At 40.5% G+C, this 19,108-nt stretch overlaps 1 protein-coding gene across 7 annotated transcripts in view; it reads right to left on the bottom strand.

The window, feature by feature from the left end:
- Larp1b (La ribonucleoprotein 1B) overlaps positions 1-19,108 on the bottom strand; it is a 122,698-nt gene that overhangs the window by 23,170 nt on the left and 80,420 nt on the right. For 3 of the 7 annotated variants that reach the window (XM_045131652.1, XM_045131653.1, XM_045131654.1), the window contains 2 exons: positions 13,357-13,526; positions 12,675-12,781 (listed from right to left, as the gene is read on the bottom strand). The exons of 2 other annotated variants lie outside the window; for them this stretch is intronic. In XM_045131652.1, the coding sequence (XP_044987587.1) occupies positions 12,675-12,781; positions 13,357-13,526 (277 nt within the window). Of the gene's footprint in view, positions 1-11,109; positions 11,167-12,674; positions 12,782-13,356; positions 13,527-19,108 lie in introns of those variants that run through there. 2 more of the 7 variants (XM_045131656.1, XM_045131657.1) reach the window with 2 other exon arrangements.

The raw sequence follows: 19,108 nt of genomic DNA, 5'->3' as shown, positions 1-19,108 counted from the left end.
TTTTATGGTTTTTAACATACAAGTTTTTCATATCCTGCTTAGATTTATCAGTACATTTAATTGTTTTAGGTAGCAATCTAAATTCAATTGCACTGCTAATTTTCTTTTCTTAGTATTCAATATTGTTATATCCTTGCCAGTTTGATATCTTTTGTTTCTTTCTTTTGTCTTCTAACTTTGGTTATAATTTCCAGTAACTGCATCAATCAGGAATGTGGACCTTCTTTCCTTGAGGGAAAGCTTTCAATCTTTCATCACTGGACATAATGCTGTCATTATGTCTTTCCAAAAATACCTTTCATTACATTGAGGACTTTTCCCTTTATTCTGAATTGTCTACATTTATAAATCAGAAAGGATTGTTGGATTTTTTGTCCATCTTTTTCGCTGATTTATTTGTGCACCCACTTGCATATGCATGTGCTGAGCCATCCAGTACATCTTTTTTATTTTTCTTGGTTTGGCATTTTTGGCTTTTATAACTTTTAGAATTTGTATGTATGTATTTATCTCCACATGTGGGAGGGGGCGGTGCATAGGTGTGCCAGGGCCTCTTGCCTCTCAAAGGAATGTCAGCCACTTGCGTTACCTGGCTTATGTGGGTGGCTTGGAAACTTAACACAGGCTAGCAGGTTAAAAGCTAGCAGGTTAAAGGCTAAGCCATCTTATTTGTTTCTGAATCACTGAACCTGGAGCTCAGTGATCTGGCTCTATTAGCTAGCTGGCCAGCAAGTCCACAGTGCTGGGATTGCAGATGCATGCCACCACTCCTGGTGTAGAGTACACTTTTAGTTCCTGATTTTCTCCATGGTTTTTCTGTTCTGTGCTTTGCTATTTATTGTCCTATTCTACTATTTTTTTTCCATGTGCTAGCTGTGGGTTTAGTTTGGTCTTTTGCTAGTTCCTCCAGGGTACAGCTAGGTTACATTATTTGTGATCTTTTTACATAGATGGGATTTAAAAAGCTCCCCTTATACTGCAAAGTGTGTCAGATATTGAGATCCTCCACTGTGGAGCTTGTCTGAAGAATAAAACATTTAAGTAACTGCATGTAGAGCACTGAGCATAGTGCTTAAAACATTTGCTGAAAACTTGAAACAAGTGGCATCTACAATGGTGTAAATTCTCCACAAAGGATGAATATATTTTACTGACACAAAAAACACAAAAAGCCAGAAAAACACATAGGTGGAGCAACATGAAGGTCCTACTAGTACAAATTAGGAGACAGTTTTCAAAAGGAGCATTCAGAGATAATGGAAGCAGAGACAAAGAAGGCTACATTCAGAAAGGAAGAAAAATAATGGAAAATTCATCTTAGATTAGTAAATTTGTTAAAGAACTGCAGATAACACTGCAGCTGTAATTGTAATTAGAGTACATGAATCAACCCATGACTTCCTTTAACATCATTCAGCAAGTATGAGCAAATATAATAGGTAGGGGGAAGAAACTAAATTGGTAGAGTGCTTGCCTAGCATGCAAAAGGCTCTGGGTTTGCTTTCCAACACCTTATAAAACTGGTTGTGGGGAAGCTAAGGAGAGATTGGCCAGTGGTTAGGAGTGCTTGCTGAGCAAGCATTAATGCCTGATACCAGCAGAGACTAATTCTCTAGCACTCATGTAAACAGCAGGTATAAACAGATGGGTGTAGCCATGCATGTCTCTAACCCCACTCTTTTGAGGGGTGAAGACTGGAAAATCAGTGGGGCTCATTGACCAAAATAAAATAAAATAAAAAATGTGAAAACAGCAGCTCTGGGTTTAGTGAGAGACTCAAGAAAACATATAACACACTTGAGGGATGGCTTAGGGGTTGAGGCATTTTTTTTGGCCTGCAAAGTCAAAGGACCCAGGTTCAATTCCCCAGAACCCATATAAGCCAGATGCACAAGACTGCACATGCATCTGGAATTCGTTTGCAGTGGCTGAAGGTCCTGGCATGCCCATTCTCTCTCCCCTCCCTCCCTCCCTCCCTCCCTCTCTCTTATATAAATAAAATAAATCTTAACAAATAAATTAATTTAAAAAAAAAAACAGGAGACCTTGGGCTGGAGAGATGGCTTGGCGGTTAAGCGCTTGCCTGTGAAGCCCAAGGACCCCGGTTCGAGGCTCGGTTCCCCAGGTCCCACGTTAGCCAGATGCACAGGGGGCGCACACGTCTGGAGTTCGTTTGCAGAGGCTGGAAGCCCTGGCGCACCCATTCTCTCTCTCTCTCTCTCTCTCTCTCTCTGTCTTTCTCTCTGTGTCTGTAGCTCTCAAATAAATAAATTAAAAAAATTAAAAAAAAAAAAAACAGGAGACCTTACATTTTCCTCTGGTCTCCCAACCCAGGTGCACAAGGGGTAGGCACACATGTGCATTCCCCCTACACACATCACATATGATACCACATATACTGTGTTACCACGTACACTAACCCCACCACCACCAGCACCAAACAACTGTGCCTGAATCTCAGCCCGTAGGAGATACAAGCAGGAGGATCAGAAGTTAATGGTTATCCTTGGCTATATGACAAGTTGAAAGTTGAAAGCAAACCTGGGTGACCTGAGGGAGGAAGGGAGGAAGGTAGGGAAACAGGCAGGGAAGGAAGGGAGGAAGGGAGGGGAATGGGAAGGGGAAGGAAGATAGGAAGAAAGGAAGGAGGGAAGGAGGGAGGAAAGGAAGGAAGGAGAGAGGGAAGGATGGAGGGAGGAAGGGGAAAAAAAGGAAAGAAAAAAATAAGCAAACAACCAAGCTGAGTTTACATGGATATAAACTACACTTTAAAATAACCATAACTAAAATAAATAAAATAACTATAACTAATATGTTTAATGACCTAGTGAAAAAAGTAAATAACATATAAAAACATATGGAGAACTTGCTGAGGAAAATAGGTCTATCAAAATTATCCAAAGAGGAGCTAGAGAAATGTCTCAGTAGTTAAAGATATTAGCTTGCAGCCACATGTTCTCTCTCATATGTGGATCCTAGCTACAGATGATTGGGCTTCTGCATGAGAAGGAAAATACTTGGTAGCAGAGGCCAGTAAGTTAAAAAAGAGACATAAAGATACTTGCTTGCAAAGGCTGACAGCCCAGGATCGATTGACCAATATCCATGTAAAGCCAGATATACAAAGTGGCACATGTATATGGAGTTGTTTGCAGCAGCAGGAGGCCTCAGCATTCTCATTCTGTCTCCCTTTTCCCCTCTCAAATAAATAATTTTAAAAAAATTATCCAGGGGCTGGAGAGGTGGCTCAGCAGTTAAGGCGCTTGCCTGCAAAGCCTAAACACCAGGGTTCAATTCCCCAGTACCCACATAAAGCCAGATGCACAAGGTGGACCATAAGTCTGGCTTTTATCTGCAGCAGCTGGAGGCCCTGTCCCACCCATTCTCTCTTTCTGATGGGTGCAGAGGTGTACACCTTTGATCCCAGCACTCAGAAGGCAGAGGTAGGATCGCTGTGACCTGGAGGCCAGTCTGGACTAGAGTGAGACTCTACCTCAAAAAAAAAAATTGTCCAAGTGATCTACAGTGGAAAAAGAGTAGAGAAATAAAAGTATACCACAGCATTTTCATTTTTCTAACATTTATGTAATATGAATCTAATAATAAAAAGCAGCATAGCCAGGTGTGTGGCTCATGCCTTTATTCTCAGCACTAGGGAGGCAGAGGTAGGAGGAGCACTGTAAGTTCAAATCAGCCTGACACTACATAGTGATTTCAAAGTCAGCCTGGGCTGGATGTAGACTCTACCTCAAAAAAACAACAAAAGGGCTGGAGAGATGGATAAATGGTTAAGACGCTTGCCTACAAAGGTTAAGAACTCATGTTTGAATCTCCAGGTCCCACATTAGCCAGATGCAGTAGCACAAGCACACAATGTTGCCCATGCACAAAAGGGGCGCACACATCTGGAGTACATCTGCAGCAGCTGAAGGCCACAGTGCACTCATTCACTCCCTCTCCCCACCTCCCCAAATTGGGAAAGAAATGCCAATGAAGATACAGGAAGTTTCAGAATACCAAACAGACATAACCTGAAAAGAACCTCTCCTCATCATGTTATAATTAAACTATCTAAAATGCAAACCAAAGAAAACATATTGAAAGCAGTTAGAGAGAAAAAGAAAGTCACCTATAAAGGCAAGCCCATCAAGATCACAGCAAATTACTCAACACAAACTTTAAAAGGCAGAAAGGCTTGGAATGATGTATTCCAAGTTCTGAAAGATAACAACTGTCAACTAAGATTACTTTATCCTGCAAAAATATCTCTATCCCAATTGAAGGAGAAATAAGGACATTCCACAACAAACACAGGCTAAAGCAATTTATGACAACTGAACCAGCTCTACAGAAAACACTTGAAGGAATCCTTCATGCTGAAGAGAAGCAAAGCAAACACACATGAGGAAACAGGACAAATAAACCACACTGAAATAACAAATAAAATAAGAGAGTAAAGGGAAACAGGAAGCACTACAAAACAAAAATGGTGAGAATAAACACATAACTTTCAATAACAACTCATAATATCAATAGCCTCAATGCCCCAACCAACCTGGCAGACTGGGTTAAAAGGCAGGATTCTGCTGTTTTGTTGCCTCCAGGAAACTCTTCTCTCAATAAAAGATAGACACTATTTTAGGGTGAAAGAATGGAAAATGGTATTTCAAGCAAATGGTCCTAGGAAACAAGCAGGGGTTGTTATCCTAATATCTGACAGGACAGACTTCAAACCAACATTAGTGATGAAAGATAAAAAAGGTCACTTTGTTCTGATTAAAGAAACACTTCAAGCCAGGCATGGTGGCGCACACCTTTAATCCCAACACTCTGGAGGCAGGAGGCGGAGATAGGAGGATCACCGTGAGTTCAATGCCACCCTGAGACTCCATAGGGAATTCCAGGTCAGCCTGGGCTAGAATGAGACCCTACCTCCAAAAAAATTTTAAAAAAAGAAAGAAATACTCCAACTGGGTATGGTGGTGCACGCTGTTAACCCCAGCATTAAGGAAGCAGAGGCAGAGGCAGAGGCAGAGGCAGAGGGGCAGAGGGGCAGAGGCGCAGAGGGGCAGAGGGGCAGAGGGGCAGAGGGGCAGAGGGGCAGAGGGGCAGAGGGGCAGAGGGGCAGAGAGGCAGAGAGGCAGAGAGGCAGAGAGGCAGAGAGGCAGAGAGGCAGAGAGGCAGAGAGGCAGAGAGGCAGAGAGGCAGAGAGGCAGAGAGGCAGAGGCAGAGGCAGAGGCAGAGGCAGAGGCAGAGGCAGGAGGACTGCTGTGAGATCAAGACTACACAGTAAATTCCAGGACAGCCTGGGACAGAGTCAGACCCTACCTCAAAATAAAAAAGGAAAAGGAAAGAAGGGAGGGAGGGAGGGAAGTTAAGAAGGAAGGAAAGCAGGCAGGCAGGCTCGCTCCAGCAGGAGGACATTACAATTCTAAACATATATGCACCTAACAGGGGCACTGCCATTTTCATCAAACAAACACTATTAGCCTTAAGGTCACAGTCAACACAATAGTGGTTGACTTGAATACCCCACTCTCATCAATTGATAGGGCATCCAGGCAAAAAATAAATAGACACATCTGGATTAAATGATGTCATGGAACAAATGGACCTAACAGATATCTATAGGAGATTCCATGCAAATGCTGCAGAATATGCATTTTTCTCAGCAGTACATGGAACAATCTCCAAACTAGACCATATGTTAGGGTATAAAGCAAATCTTAACAAACACAGGAAAATTGAAATAATCCTTTGTACTCTATCTAACAACAATGGGATTAAACTACAAATCAGCAACAAGAAAAACTACAGAGCATATAGAAATTCATGGAGACTAAAGAGTACACTAATGAATGATGAATGGTCATTGAAGAAATCAAAAATGAAATAAAGAAATTCATAGACTCAACTATGATGAGAATACAACATCCCAAAACCTTTGGGACACAATGAAGGGAGTCCAGAGAGGTAAATTTATAGCTCTAAGTGCTTATATAAAGAACTTGAGAGAGTTCACAAGTAAACAGTACTGAAAACTTATAATGGGGATAGTCATGAGCCCTAGAGGTGTAACATCTGCTGTTGTCTGGCCAAATGTATGTACTATGCTTATCAAACTGCCCAGTAAGCACTTCTGTTAATGTTCACACCATTATATTAATGCTACTCTCACTTTTGGTTGAGAATCTTCTCTTTTCAGATGGCAGTGACCATGGGACGACTCAGAAGGTATCATGGTGATGGAAAGAAATGACCGCAGTGCTCAGTACTGCAATAGCTATCACACCTTCCAAGGCTCGGGGTCTAATGCGGAAGAGGTCGCGGAAAGAATGTAAGAGCCAAAGGAAGGACAGGACTCCATACAACATGCTCCCTCCAGACACAAAATGGCCTGGATATCTCTGGCTGCATAGTGCCTGATACTACCTGCATAAGACCATCATAAGAGGAGGAAAAGATCAAGACATCAAAAGTAAAAGAGAGACTGATTGAGATGGGGAAGTGGTATGATGGAGAGTGGAGTTTCAAAGGTAAGTGGGGGGGGGGGAGGGTATCACCATGGGGTATTTTTTATAATCATGTTAGTTGTTAATTAAAAAAACTAAAAAATTTCTAAAAAGTAGAAAAAAGAAAAGGAAGAAATTCTACCAAACTCCTTCAAGAAGACAGCATCACTCTGATCCAAAACCAGACAAAGAACAAAAAAAGAATATTACAGGTCTGGAGGGATTGCTTAGTGGCTAAGGCATTTGCCTACGGACTCAGGTTCAATTCCCCAGAACCCACATAAGCCAGATGCACAAGGTGGGGCATGTGTCTGGAGTTCATTTACAGTGGCTGGAGGCTCTGGCACACCCATTCTCTCTGTCTGTCTGTCTGTCCGTCTCTCTCTCTCCCTCTTCCCGACTCTTACAAATAGATAAACTTAAAAAAATTTAAGAAAAAATTACAGACTAATCTCCCTCATGAACATAGACACAAAAATTCTCAACAAAACACTGGCAAACAGCTGGGCATGGTGGCACACACCTTTAATCCCAGCACTTAGGAGGCAGAGGTAGGTGGATCACCATGAGTTCAAGGCCACCCTGAGACTACATAGTAAGTTCCAGGTCAGCCTGGACTAGAGTAAGACCCTATCTCAAAAAAAAGGGAAAAAAATACGATTATTCAACCCAACCATGTGGGCTTTATACGCAAATCAATAAATGTAAAACAGTATATAAATGAACTGAAGAATAATGATCACATGATCATCTCAATAGATGCAGAAAAGTCATTTGACAAAATCCAACATCGTTTCATGGTAAAAGTCCTACAGAATCTAGGAATAGAAGGAACATATCTCAACATAATAAAAGCTATTTATGACAAACCTACAGCCAACATAATACTAAATGGGGAAAAACTTGAAGCTTCTCCACCAAATTCAGGAACAAGATAAGGGTGCCCACTGTCCTCACTTTTATTTAATATAGTACTGAAAGTCTTAGCTATAGCAATAAGGCAAGAGACACTCATAAAGGGGATACAAATTCGAAGAAAGAGATCAAATTATTTGCAGATGATATGATTCTATACATAAAAGGACCCTAAAGACTCTAACAACAAACTGTTAAGTGCTGAGAAACACTTTTAGCAACATAGCACAAAGATATAAAATAAACACAAAGAAACCAGTAGCTTTTCTATATATAACAACAAACATGCGGAGGATGAAATCAGGGAACCTCTCCCATTCACAATTGTCTCAAAAATTAAATAAAGTATCTTGGAATAAACCTAACCAAGGAAGTGAAGGATCTCTACAATGAGAGCTTTAAAACACTCAAGCAATAAATTGCAAAAGACACTAGGAAATGGAAAGACATTCCGTGTTCTTGGATTGGAAGAATCAATATTGTGAAAATGTCAATCTTACCAAAAGCAATTTTCATATTTAATGCAATCCCCATTAAATTCCAATGGCCTTCTTCACAGAAATAGGAAAAGAAAAACAATCCTAAAATACGTTTGGAAGCACAAAACATCTCGAATAGCGAAACCAGTTTTGAGCAACAAAAATAAGGCTGGTAGTATCAACATACCTTATTTGAAGCTATATTAGAAATCCATAGTAACCAAAACAGCATGGTACTTGCACAAAGACAGACATGTAGATCAACGGAACAGAACAGAGTACCCAGATATTAAACCAGGCAGCTATAGCCATCTGATTTTTTTACAAAAGTGCCAAAAATATTTATTGGAGAAAAGACAGCCTCTTCAACAAGTGGTGCTGAGGAAACTGGATATCTATATGTAGAAGGGTGAAAATAGATCCTTGTCTTTCTCCATGCACAAGAATGAAGTCCAGATGGATCAGGGACCTTAGTATCAGACCTGAAAATCTGAAACTCCTAGAGGAAAAAGTAGGGGAAACCCTTCAACATATTGGCATAGGCAACGACTTTCTGAATATAATTTCAATTGCTCAGGAAATAAAATCACTGATCAACCACAAGGATCTCATGAAATTACAAAGCTTTTGTACAGCAAAGGACACTGTGAATAGAGCAAAGAGACAACCTACAGAATGGGAGAATTTCTTTGCCAGCTACACATCTGACAGTGGCTGGAGGCCCTGACATGCTCATTCTCTCTCTCCCTCTCTCTGCCTCTTTCTTTCTCTCTCTCTCTCTCAAATAAATAAATAAATAGAAATTTAAAAACTAGGGCTGGAGAGATGGCTTAGCAGTTAAGGCGTTTGCCTGTAAAGCCAAAGGGTTCTGTTACATTCCCCAGGACCCACGTAAGCTAGATGATGCACAAGGTAGCACACGCATCTGGAGTTTGTTTACAGTGGCTGTTGGCCATGGCACACCCATTCTCTTTCTCTCTGTGTCTGCCTCTGTCCCTCTCTCAAATAAATATTTTTTTAAGTTAAAAAAAATTAAAATACTAAGAAAGGACTAGGGGGTGGCTTAGCGGTTAAGGCATTTCCCTGCAAAGCCAAAGGACCCAGGTTCAATTCCCCAAGACCCACATTAGGCAGATGCACAAAGGAGTGCACATGTCTGGAGGCCCTGGCGCTCCCATTCTCTCTTTCTCTATCAAATAAATAATAAAAGTAAAATATTTTAAAAAAACTACTTTGAAATTCCATCTCACTCAGGTCATAATGGCTATCATTATGAAAACAAATGACAACAAATGCTGGTGAGGATGTGGAGAAAGGGGAACCCTTCTACACTGTTGGTGGGAATGCAGACTGGCACAGCCATTGTGGACATCAGTATGGAAGTTCTTGAGACAGCTAAAAAGAGATTTACCATATGATCCAGCCATATCACTCCTAGGCATATATCCTAGTGACTCTTCTTACTACCTTAGAGACACTTGCACTGCCATGTTTATTGCTGCTCTATTCACAATAGCTTGGAAATGGAACCATCCTAGATGTCCCTCAGCAGATGAAAGGATTATAAAGATGTGGTACATTTATACAACATCTATTCAGGGGTAAAGAAAAATGAAATTTGCAGGGAAATGGATGGATCTGGAAAAGATTATACTAAGTGAGGTAACCCAGGTGCCAAAAGCTAAGTGTTGCATGTTCTCACTCATATGTGGATCCTAGCTACAAATGACTTGTGTGTGAGCTCGAACCAAAAATCAGTAGCAGAGGCCAGTGAGCTAGGAAAAGGTTTTAAGAGAGGGAGGAGGGGGATTTCATTGTATATATGTAAGTAGAAGAACAGATTATAGGGAATGGAATAGCCTAAACAAGATCAGGGGAAGAGAATGAGTAAAAGAGTGGGAGGAGGGTCAAGCAAAATTCAAGATATTCTGAATAAGACATATGAAAGCCTACTTCTTTGGATAATGGCACCTCCAGAAGCCATAGATTGCTAGTAGAAAATTTTTAATGCCAGGGATGGGATACCTTCCAGTGAATTGTTAGCCAGGAAGGGTCCTGTTGCCTCCAAAACATTACATGCTCTTGCCAAGGCCCTTGTTTTCCCCTTGAGTAACAGATGGTAATTCCCTATTGCTGAAGACTTCACATGCCTGGGTGGCAAGGTCTCTTGAGAAATCAAACTGGGGCTGAGCTGAAAACCTTCTCCCTGTAGCCCAGCCAACTGAAAGTTGGGAAAAGCTGCACTGCATGCAGCCCTATGGGAGATAGAAGTCATCAGGCTGAAAACAATGGACATTGAAAGCCTCAATTTTGGCCAGATAGACCAAATGACTGAATGGGTGCAATACTGGCATATCTGCTCTAGGGAAACCAACTGCTCTCTAATTGGACTGGAGACCCGCTCTATAGGAGAGAATACATGTCTGGTACTGAAAACCTAATCAGAAGCCTATGGCAGGGAAGGTCATGAGCCTTAGTGGTATAAAGCCAGCTCTTGTCTGGTTAAATGCATAAATTATACTCACCATACTGCCCAGTAAGCACTACACTTCATGTTCATATTCATATATTAATGCTACTCTCACTTTTGGTTAGAGAAACTTCTCTTTTCAGATGGTGATGACCACTGGGATGACCAAAAAGGCAACACAGTGCTGAGAAGAAGTAACGGAGGAGTGTCCAGCACTGAAACATATATAACACCCTCCAAGGCTCATGGTCCATTGCAGAATAGGTGGTGGAAAGAATGTGAAAGCCAAAGGAAGGGTGTTACTCCTTACAATGCAACTGTCCACACTGAAATTAGCCTCGATACTCATAATCTCACAGTGCCTAGCAATACCTCCACAAGACCCTCATAGTAGGAGAAAAAGACGAGAACATCCAAATAAAAGAGAGAGTAATGGAGAAAGGGAGGGGATATGATGGAGAGTGGAGTCGTGAAGGGGACAATGGGGGATGGGAGGAAATTACCATGGTTTATGGTCTATAAGTATAGAAGTTGTCAATAATAAAAATGATACATTAAAAAAAACAACAACAAGAAAAACCATAAAAAAGGTTTATAAGGGCTGGAGCTGGTGAGATGGCTTAAGTGGTTAAGGCGCTTACCTGCAAAGCCAAAGGACCCAGGTTCCATTTTTTCAGGACCCATGGAAGCCAGATGCTTGTAGTAGGGCATGCATCTGGAGTTGGTATGTGGTGTCCAAAGGCCCTGGCCTGCTCATTCTCTCTATCTGCCTCTTTCTCTTTCTCTCTCCCTCAAATAAATGAAAGAAATAAAAAAGGATAAAAAAAATTGAAGAAATAAGAGCATAAAAGATTCCTAATGGATGATAGTTGGGTGTGGTGGAACACATGGAAGGCAGAGGGAGAGGGTCACTCTAAATTCAAGGCCACGCTGAGACTACATAGTGAATTCCAGGTCAGCCTAAGCTAGAGTGAGGCTCTACATTGAAAAAAAAAAAAAATCCTAATGGAATAAAATGACCCAGAAATCTAAGAATATCAGAGAACAAAGAAGGATATTTTATGTGTGTGTGATTCTAAATGCTAGTACGAATCCCAAGTTCAAGCTAGGTGTAGTGGCACACAACTTTAGTCCCTGAACTCTGGAGGCAGATATAGGAGAATTGCTATTAGTTTGAGGCCAGCCTGAGACTACAAAGTAAATTCCAAGTTTGAGGCCAGCCTGAGCTACGTAGTGAGACCTTGTCTAAAAAAAAAAAAAAAAACAGGGGCTGGAGAAATAGCTTAGCGGTTAAGGCACTGCCTGCAAAGCATAAGGACCCATATTCAACTCTCCAGATCCCATGTAAGTCAGGCACACAAGTTACATATGTGCACAAGGTGGTGCATGCATTTGGAGTTTCATTTTGATTGTAGTGACTGGTAGTCCCAGCCCGTCAAATCTCTCTCATTTAAAAAAAAGAAAGAAAGAAAGAAAAAAAAAGAGCTCGGTATGGTGGCACATGCCTTTAATCCCAGCACTAAGGAAGCTGAGGTAGGAGGAATGTCCTGATTTAGAAGCCAGCCTGAGACTATACAGTGAACTCTAGGTCTCAGGCTGTCCTCAACTCTCAGCAATCCTCCTACTTCAGCCTCCCAAGTGCTGGAATTAAAGGTGTGCACCAGCATGTCTGGCTTCACTATTCTGTTTTTTATATAGATTGAGTGGGTTGTTTAGTACATTAATTCTCTTATAAATACCTACTAAGAACCTACTAAATGCCATTACGAACTTGGAATCTTTGTAATGATAACTTTCATAAGGGTTACATAGTTTATAAATCTAATAATCTCTCTTTAGGAAAAGTAAATGGAAGCAAGGTGCTCCATTGAACAGCCCCTAAAAGGCTCACTGTAAACTGTCCAAACTGCCTGCTGAACAGCCCCTAAGGAGCTCACTGTAAACTGCCCACTGAATAGCCCCTAACAGGCTCTCTGTAAACTGCCCACTGAATGGCCCCTAAGGAGCTCACTGTAGACTGCTTACTGAATGGCCCCTAACAGCCTCACTGTAAACTACCCACTGAATGGCCCCTAAGAAGCTCACTGTAAACTGCTCACTGAACAGCCCCTAACGGGCTCAATGTAAACTGCCCACTGAATGGCCCCCACTCCTTTCCCTTATGGTGGCTTATTGCTTACATTGTTCTATAACTTGGTAACATATTAATTTTTAAATATTTCCAACTATCAAATTAGTACTATTTTCAACAAACTTCAAATCAGAAAAATTAAAAGCAGTGTCTGATGAATAGGGTACCTGACAGAGGGCGCCCTTGGCCCATGATCTCTGGAATCCATCACCCAACCAACATGACACTCTAGAGGGGGGTTTGTACTATGCCTTGTTTTCCTCTTTCTTGGACTCTGAAGGAAAAAAGTCAAGCATGGCAATTACTTTCGGTAATGTGAACTTCACAAGTGAATTAAAACCCTCTGACTATAAACCAACTCACATACTTTCATACTGTGGATGGCACATTGTGAAATCATATTAAGTCACAAAACCCAAACATATATGTAAGTTAAACAGCTTCACAAACAAGACCCTAGCTTGGTTTGATTACAAGGTTAGAGGAAGGCAAAGTAGAATGATCGCTGCATGTCTGGGTTTTCTTTAATTACGTGAACCAATTGCAAAGAAGTTATTTCTTAACAGAGAAGATAGCATTATGGTAAAATTCTTTTTTGTTTTTGATTTTTTGAGGTAGGGTTTCACTCTAGCCCAGGCTGACCTAGAATTCACTATGCAGTCTTAGGGTGGCCTCGACTCATGATGATCCTCCTACCTCTGCCTCAAAGGTATGTGCCACCACGCCCAGTTTAATGAATCTTATAATTTAAACATATGCATATTTTAAAAGGTGATATATACAAAAAATTATTATTTTATGTTAAAGGATACAAAATGCAGCCTCTATATCACTGGTTGTTTTGTGTACCTTTAGATCAATGGCTTTTGGTTCTTTAACAACAGGATAAAACCTTGGTGCTTTGTTAGGATCTTGTAACCATGGTGTTCGGGGTGTTTTGAGTGTCCTTGCAGGATGAATCCTCGGAGATTCTGGAACTGCGGTGGGCAATGTATGAGCCATTACAGCTGAAGTTATTTCTGAAACATCAAACAGCTTCTGAGTTAATTTTTCAGTCAAATCTGTAAAACAGCTCTTAAAATTATTTAGGTCTTGGGAAAATATTTGACTTTGAGAATAAAATTAATCTTGAATTCTCAATGCATGTACCCCCTTGTGTATCTATCTGGCTTATGTGGGTCCTGGAGAATCAAACCAGGATCCTTTGGCTTTGCAGGCAAATGCCTTAACTGCTAAGCCATCTCTCCAATCCAGAACATAAGATTTTTAACTAGAAATATTTCAAATGTATTAGAAAGAAAAAATGCTTATTAACCATCATTTAGCATTACAAAATATTTTGTCCTGTTTTTGCCTTTTTCTTTTGTTAACAAAAGGCTGAAACTCCATCATCTTCCCTAATCCCATTTTCTTTCTGCCTTTCCTGTTCAGAGATGACCAGGCTCTTAAAGTTAGTATCATTCATGTATACACAAACACACATACACACATATACATACATACATACATATACACACACACATATATATTATTTCAGTTGGTTAACTTTAAGTTTCATGACAGTGTGTGTATTTATTAGTCATTTCCAATGCTGAACAGTATGTTGTGATATAAATATATCAAAATGTATCCATTCTCTGACTGATGGACAGTTGTGTTATTTCCACGTTTTTGGCTTCATTGTGAATACTGCATAAACACTGTTGAATATATTTCCTTGTGCAGGTGTGTGCCTTCCTCTGGGGTTTGTATGTGAGTTAAATGCCACAAAGGACATTGGCACCTCCTAACTGTCTGAATGATACCACACTGCTTTCTATGCAGGCTCAGGAATTCACACTCCCAGTAAGAACATGTTCTGCTGATTTAACAACTTTGTCAAAAAGAGAACTCCTCATACTTAACTATTTTCCTGTCTTGTGGGATTTGAATGATATTTACATTTCCTGAGTAGTTACTAGGGACACTAGGCTTGTTTTCATGAATCTTTGTAACCAGACTTCTGCTTTTTTGAGTTTGGTATGGACTATCTTGACTATTTTTCTATTTCTGTGTGGGTAGTGTCCAAGTGTATGGGTGTAAGTGTGCTATGGTGTGCAGGTGGAGGTCAGAGGACAACCTCAGTATCAGTCCTTGCTTTCCACTTTGTTTGGAACAGGACCTCTTCTGTTTTGCTACTGCGACTGCCATACTAACTGCCTATGAGCTTCGGAATTCTATTGCCATAAGCATGTTGGGATTACAATCACATGTGGTATTTGTGTCTGGCTTTAGTGGGTTCTGGAGATCCAAACTCCAGTCAACAGGCTTGTTGTGCATCAAGTATTTTTAACAACTGAATCCATCTTTTGACTATTTTTCTACTGGGGTGTTGAACTCACTAATTTGTTCATGAAAATCGTATGTTAACCAACTGGGTAAGCCAGAAGATTAATCAAGGAATAGTGACAAAAATATATGCTCTATTTTTTAAAAAAGATTTTATTTATTTATCTATTGAGAGAGAGAGAATAAATGGATATGACAGGGACTGCAGCCACTGCAAACAAACTCCAGACACATATGCCACCTTGTGCACCTGGCTCAAGTGAGAACTGGAGAATCAATCCTGGGTCCTTAGGCTTTGCAGGCAAGTGTCTTAACCACTACAGGCTCTATTTTTGTAAGTTTTTTTTATCATATTAATTTATTTTGATTGTTTTGATTTTCAAGGAAGGGTCTCACTCTAGCCCAAGCTGTTCTGAAATTCACCATGTAATCTCAGGCTGGCTTCAATTCACAGTGATCCTCCTACCTCTGCCTCCCAAGCCAGATGTACATAGTGGCACATATGTCTGGAGTTAGTTTGCAGTGGCAAAGTGACCTGGTGTGCCCATTTTCTCCCCCTCCCCTCAACACAAATTAAACTTTCTGTTTACTTATTTATTGACAAGGGCAGAGATAGATAGTATGGGGGTGACAGGGCCTCTAGCCATTCATTCTACAAATGAATTTCAAATAAATGCACCACTTTGTGTCTCTGACTTTATTTGGGAATCAAACCTGGGTTGTTAGGCTTTGCAAGCAAGTGCCTTAACTGCTGAGTCATCTCTCCAGCCCTAATTGCTTAATTTTAAAAGACATATTCTTTTTCCGCAAGGTAGGGTCTCACTCTGATCCAGGCTGACCTGGAATTAACTATATAGTCTCACAGTGGCCTTGAACTCACAATGAACTGCCTCCCAAGTAGGATTAAAGGTATGCACCACCACAACCAGCTTAAAGACATATTCTAACAGCTTGGATCAAAAAATAGAATCTATCTTTTGGCTCCTTTAAAGACATAGTGAAAGACAGACATAGCATTAGGGTTAAAGAAGAAAAAAAAAATCCAAGCAAATGGAACTAGGAAACAAGCAGCTGTTGCTATTCTAATATGTGGTAAATAGACTTTGAATCAAAATTAATCAGGAGATGAAACAGTCAATTCATACTGATCAAGGGAACAATTAACCAAAAGAACATTACAATTACAAGTATATATGGACCAAACATGGGTGCACCTAATTTTATAAAATAAAATATGCTAGGTGTAAAGTTAGAAAAAAAGTCACAAAACGATAACAGTGACATTAATATGCCACTATTACATTTAAAAAAATAGTTTTATTTATTTATTTAATTATTTAAAAGAATGCACACACCAGGGCCTCTAACCACTGCAAATGAACATGCGTGTTACCTTGTGTGTCTTGCTTTACATGGGTACTGGGAAATCAAACCTGGGTCCTTTAACTTTGCAGGCAAAAACCTTAACCACTAAGTCATCTCTCTAGCCCCTAATACACTAATATATTTAACAGACAGGCAATCTAGAGAGAAAATAAGCAGAGAAATAATGAAATTAAATGACACCATAAATTAAATGGTCCTAGCAGATATTTACAGAATATTCCACTCAACACTACAGAATACATTCTTCTCATGGGACTTTCTCTAAAATAGATCACATATTAAGGCACAAAGCAATCTCAACAAATTTAGGAGAACTAAAATAACTTCTTGTATTTCATCTGACTACAATGCATAAGCTCTGGAAGTCAATAAGACAAACTATAGGAAGGACACAAACTACTGGAGATTCAACAACACATTATTGAACAATGAATGGATTGTTGAAGAAATCAAGAAGATAATGCAAATCTTCCCAGAGCTGAATGAAAAGAAAAACACAACACAGCAAAACCTAAGGGGCATGATGAAGGCAGTCCTAAGAGGAAAGTTTATAACTCTAAATGCCTACATTACAAAAACAGAGAGATCACACCTTAAAGACAAAAACAAAACAAACCCCAAAATACCACATGGAAAGAAACAATATCAGGGTAGAAATCAAGAAAAAAAAATTTATACCCTTATATTAACCCTACTCTAACTTTGGGTAGAGAATCTTCTCTCAATATCCCCCACCCCCTCTCTCTCTCTCTCTCTCTCTCCCTCCCCCCCCCCCCTCTCTCTCTCTCTCTCTCTCTCTCTCTCTCTCTCTCTCTCTTTTGTTGTTGTTTTTTTGAGGTAGGGTTTCACTCTAGCCCAGGCTGACCTGGAATTCACTATGGAGTCTCAAGGTGGCCTTGATCTCACAGCAATCCTCCTACCTCTGCCTCCCAAATGCTGGGATTAAAGGTGTGCACCATCACGCCCGGCTTGAGAATCTTCTCTTTTCAGATGGCAGTAACCTTGGGATGACACAAAAGGTATCATAGTGCTGGAAAGAAGTGACTGGAGTACTGAGTAACATCTCGATCACACCTTCCAAGGCTCAGGGTCTAATGCGGAAGAAGTGGCGGAAAGAATGTAAGAGCCAAAGGAAGGGTAGGACTCCTTACAACATGCTCCTCCAGACACACAATGGCCTGCAAATCCATGACCTCACCATGCCTGACACTATCTGCACAAGACCATCATAAGAGGAAAAGATCATGACATCAAAATAAAAGAGAGACTGATTGAGAGGAGTAGGGGATATGATAGAGAATGGAATTCCAAAGGGGAGGGAATCACCAGGGGATATTTTTAAAAATCATGGAAAGTGTTAATAAAAATTGAGAAAAAGGGCCTGGAGAGATGGCTTAGTGGTTAAGTGCTTGCCTGTTAAGCCTAAGGACCCCGGTTCGAGGCTTGGTTCCCCAGGACCCACGTTAGCCAGATGCACATGGGGGCGCATGCATATGGAGTTCGTTTGCGGTGGCTGGAAGCCCTGGCGCGCCCATTCTCAATCTCTCTCTCTCTCTCTCTCTCTCTCTCTCTCTCTCTGTCACTCTCAAATAAATAAATTTAAAAAAAAATTTTTTTATTTGAGAAAAAAAGAAAAAACATTAAAGAATCTATAAAACAAAGAGCTGGTCCTTCAAAAAGATAAAAAAGAAGCTAGGCGTGGTGGTGCATGCCTTTAATCCCAGCACTTGGGAGGCAGAGGTAGATGGATCACCATGAGTTTGAGGCCACCCTGAGACCACATAGTAAATTCCAGGTCAGCCTGGGCTAGAGTGAGACCCTACCTCAGAAAAAAAAAAAAAAAGACAAACCATTAGCCAAAAGAACAGGGAGACTAATCTAATATTAGAGATAAAAATGGAGATATTATAACAGATATCAATGAAATCGTGAAAATCATAAGGATATATTTCAAAATCTAAATTCCACCAAACTGGAAAATATAAAAGAAATGGATGACTTTCTTGACACATATGATTTACCAAAATTAAAGGAGATTAATTTATCTAGAGCTCTAACAAGTAACAAGATTAAAGACTGAAGCAGTAATAAAAATCTTCCAGCTAGAGATGGTTTAATGGTTAAGGTGCTTGCTTGTGAAGCCTAACAACCCATGTTCAACTCCCCAGATCCCACATAAGCCAGATACACAAAGGTGAAGCAAGCACAATGTCACTGTGATGGTTTGATTCAGGTGGCCCCCATAAACTTAGGCATTCTGAGTGCTAGGTTCCCAGCTGATGGAGATTTGGGAATTAACACGTCTTAGAGGCAGTGTATTATTGGGGGCAGGCTTAAGGGTATTATGGCCATTTTTCCCTGCCAGTGTTTGGCACAATCTCCTGTTCCTGCTAGCCACCTCATGTTGGCCAGGAGGTGATGTTCAACCTCTGCTCATGGCTATCATTTTCCGCTGCCATCATGGAGCTTACCCTCAAGTCTGTAAGCCAAAATAACCCCTGCCCCAAATTGGTCAGGTGATTTCTGCTAGCAATGAAAACTTGACTGCAACAGTTGCACATGCCCACTAGATGGCGAAAGCATCTGGAGTTTGATATCAGTGGCTGAGGCCCTGGCATGCCAATTCTCTCTTTCTCACCCTCTCTAAAATAAAACAAGTAATAATAAAAATAAAAATATTTCCCAACTAAAAATGTCCAGGCCCAGATGGGTTTATTAAGATTTGATCACACCTTTATAGAGGACCTGAAACCACTACCTCTCAAGTTATTTCATAAAATTGAAAAGAAGGGAACAGTCACTGACACCTATGAAGGAAGCATTACAATAACAGCAAAACCAGACAGAACACTTCCAGCGAAGATGGCAACCGCCTAGCTGCGCTGCA

This window comes from Jaculus jaculus, chromosome 12 (genome assembly GCF_020740685.1).
Source record: "Jaculus jaculus isolate mJacJac1 chromosome 12, mJacJac1.mat.Y.cur, whole genome shotgun sequence".
Classification (NCBI taxonomy): domain Eukaryota; kingdom Metazoa; phylum Chordata; class Mammalia; order Rodentia; family Dipodidae; genus Jaculus; species Jaculus jaculus.
This window is presented reverse-complemented; position numbering and strand designations above follow the sequence as displayed.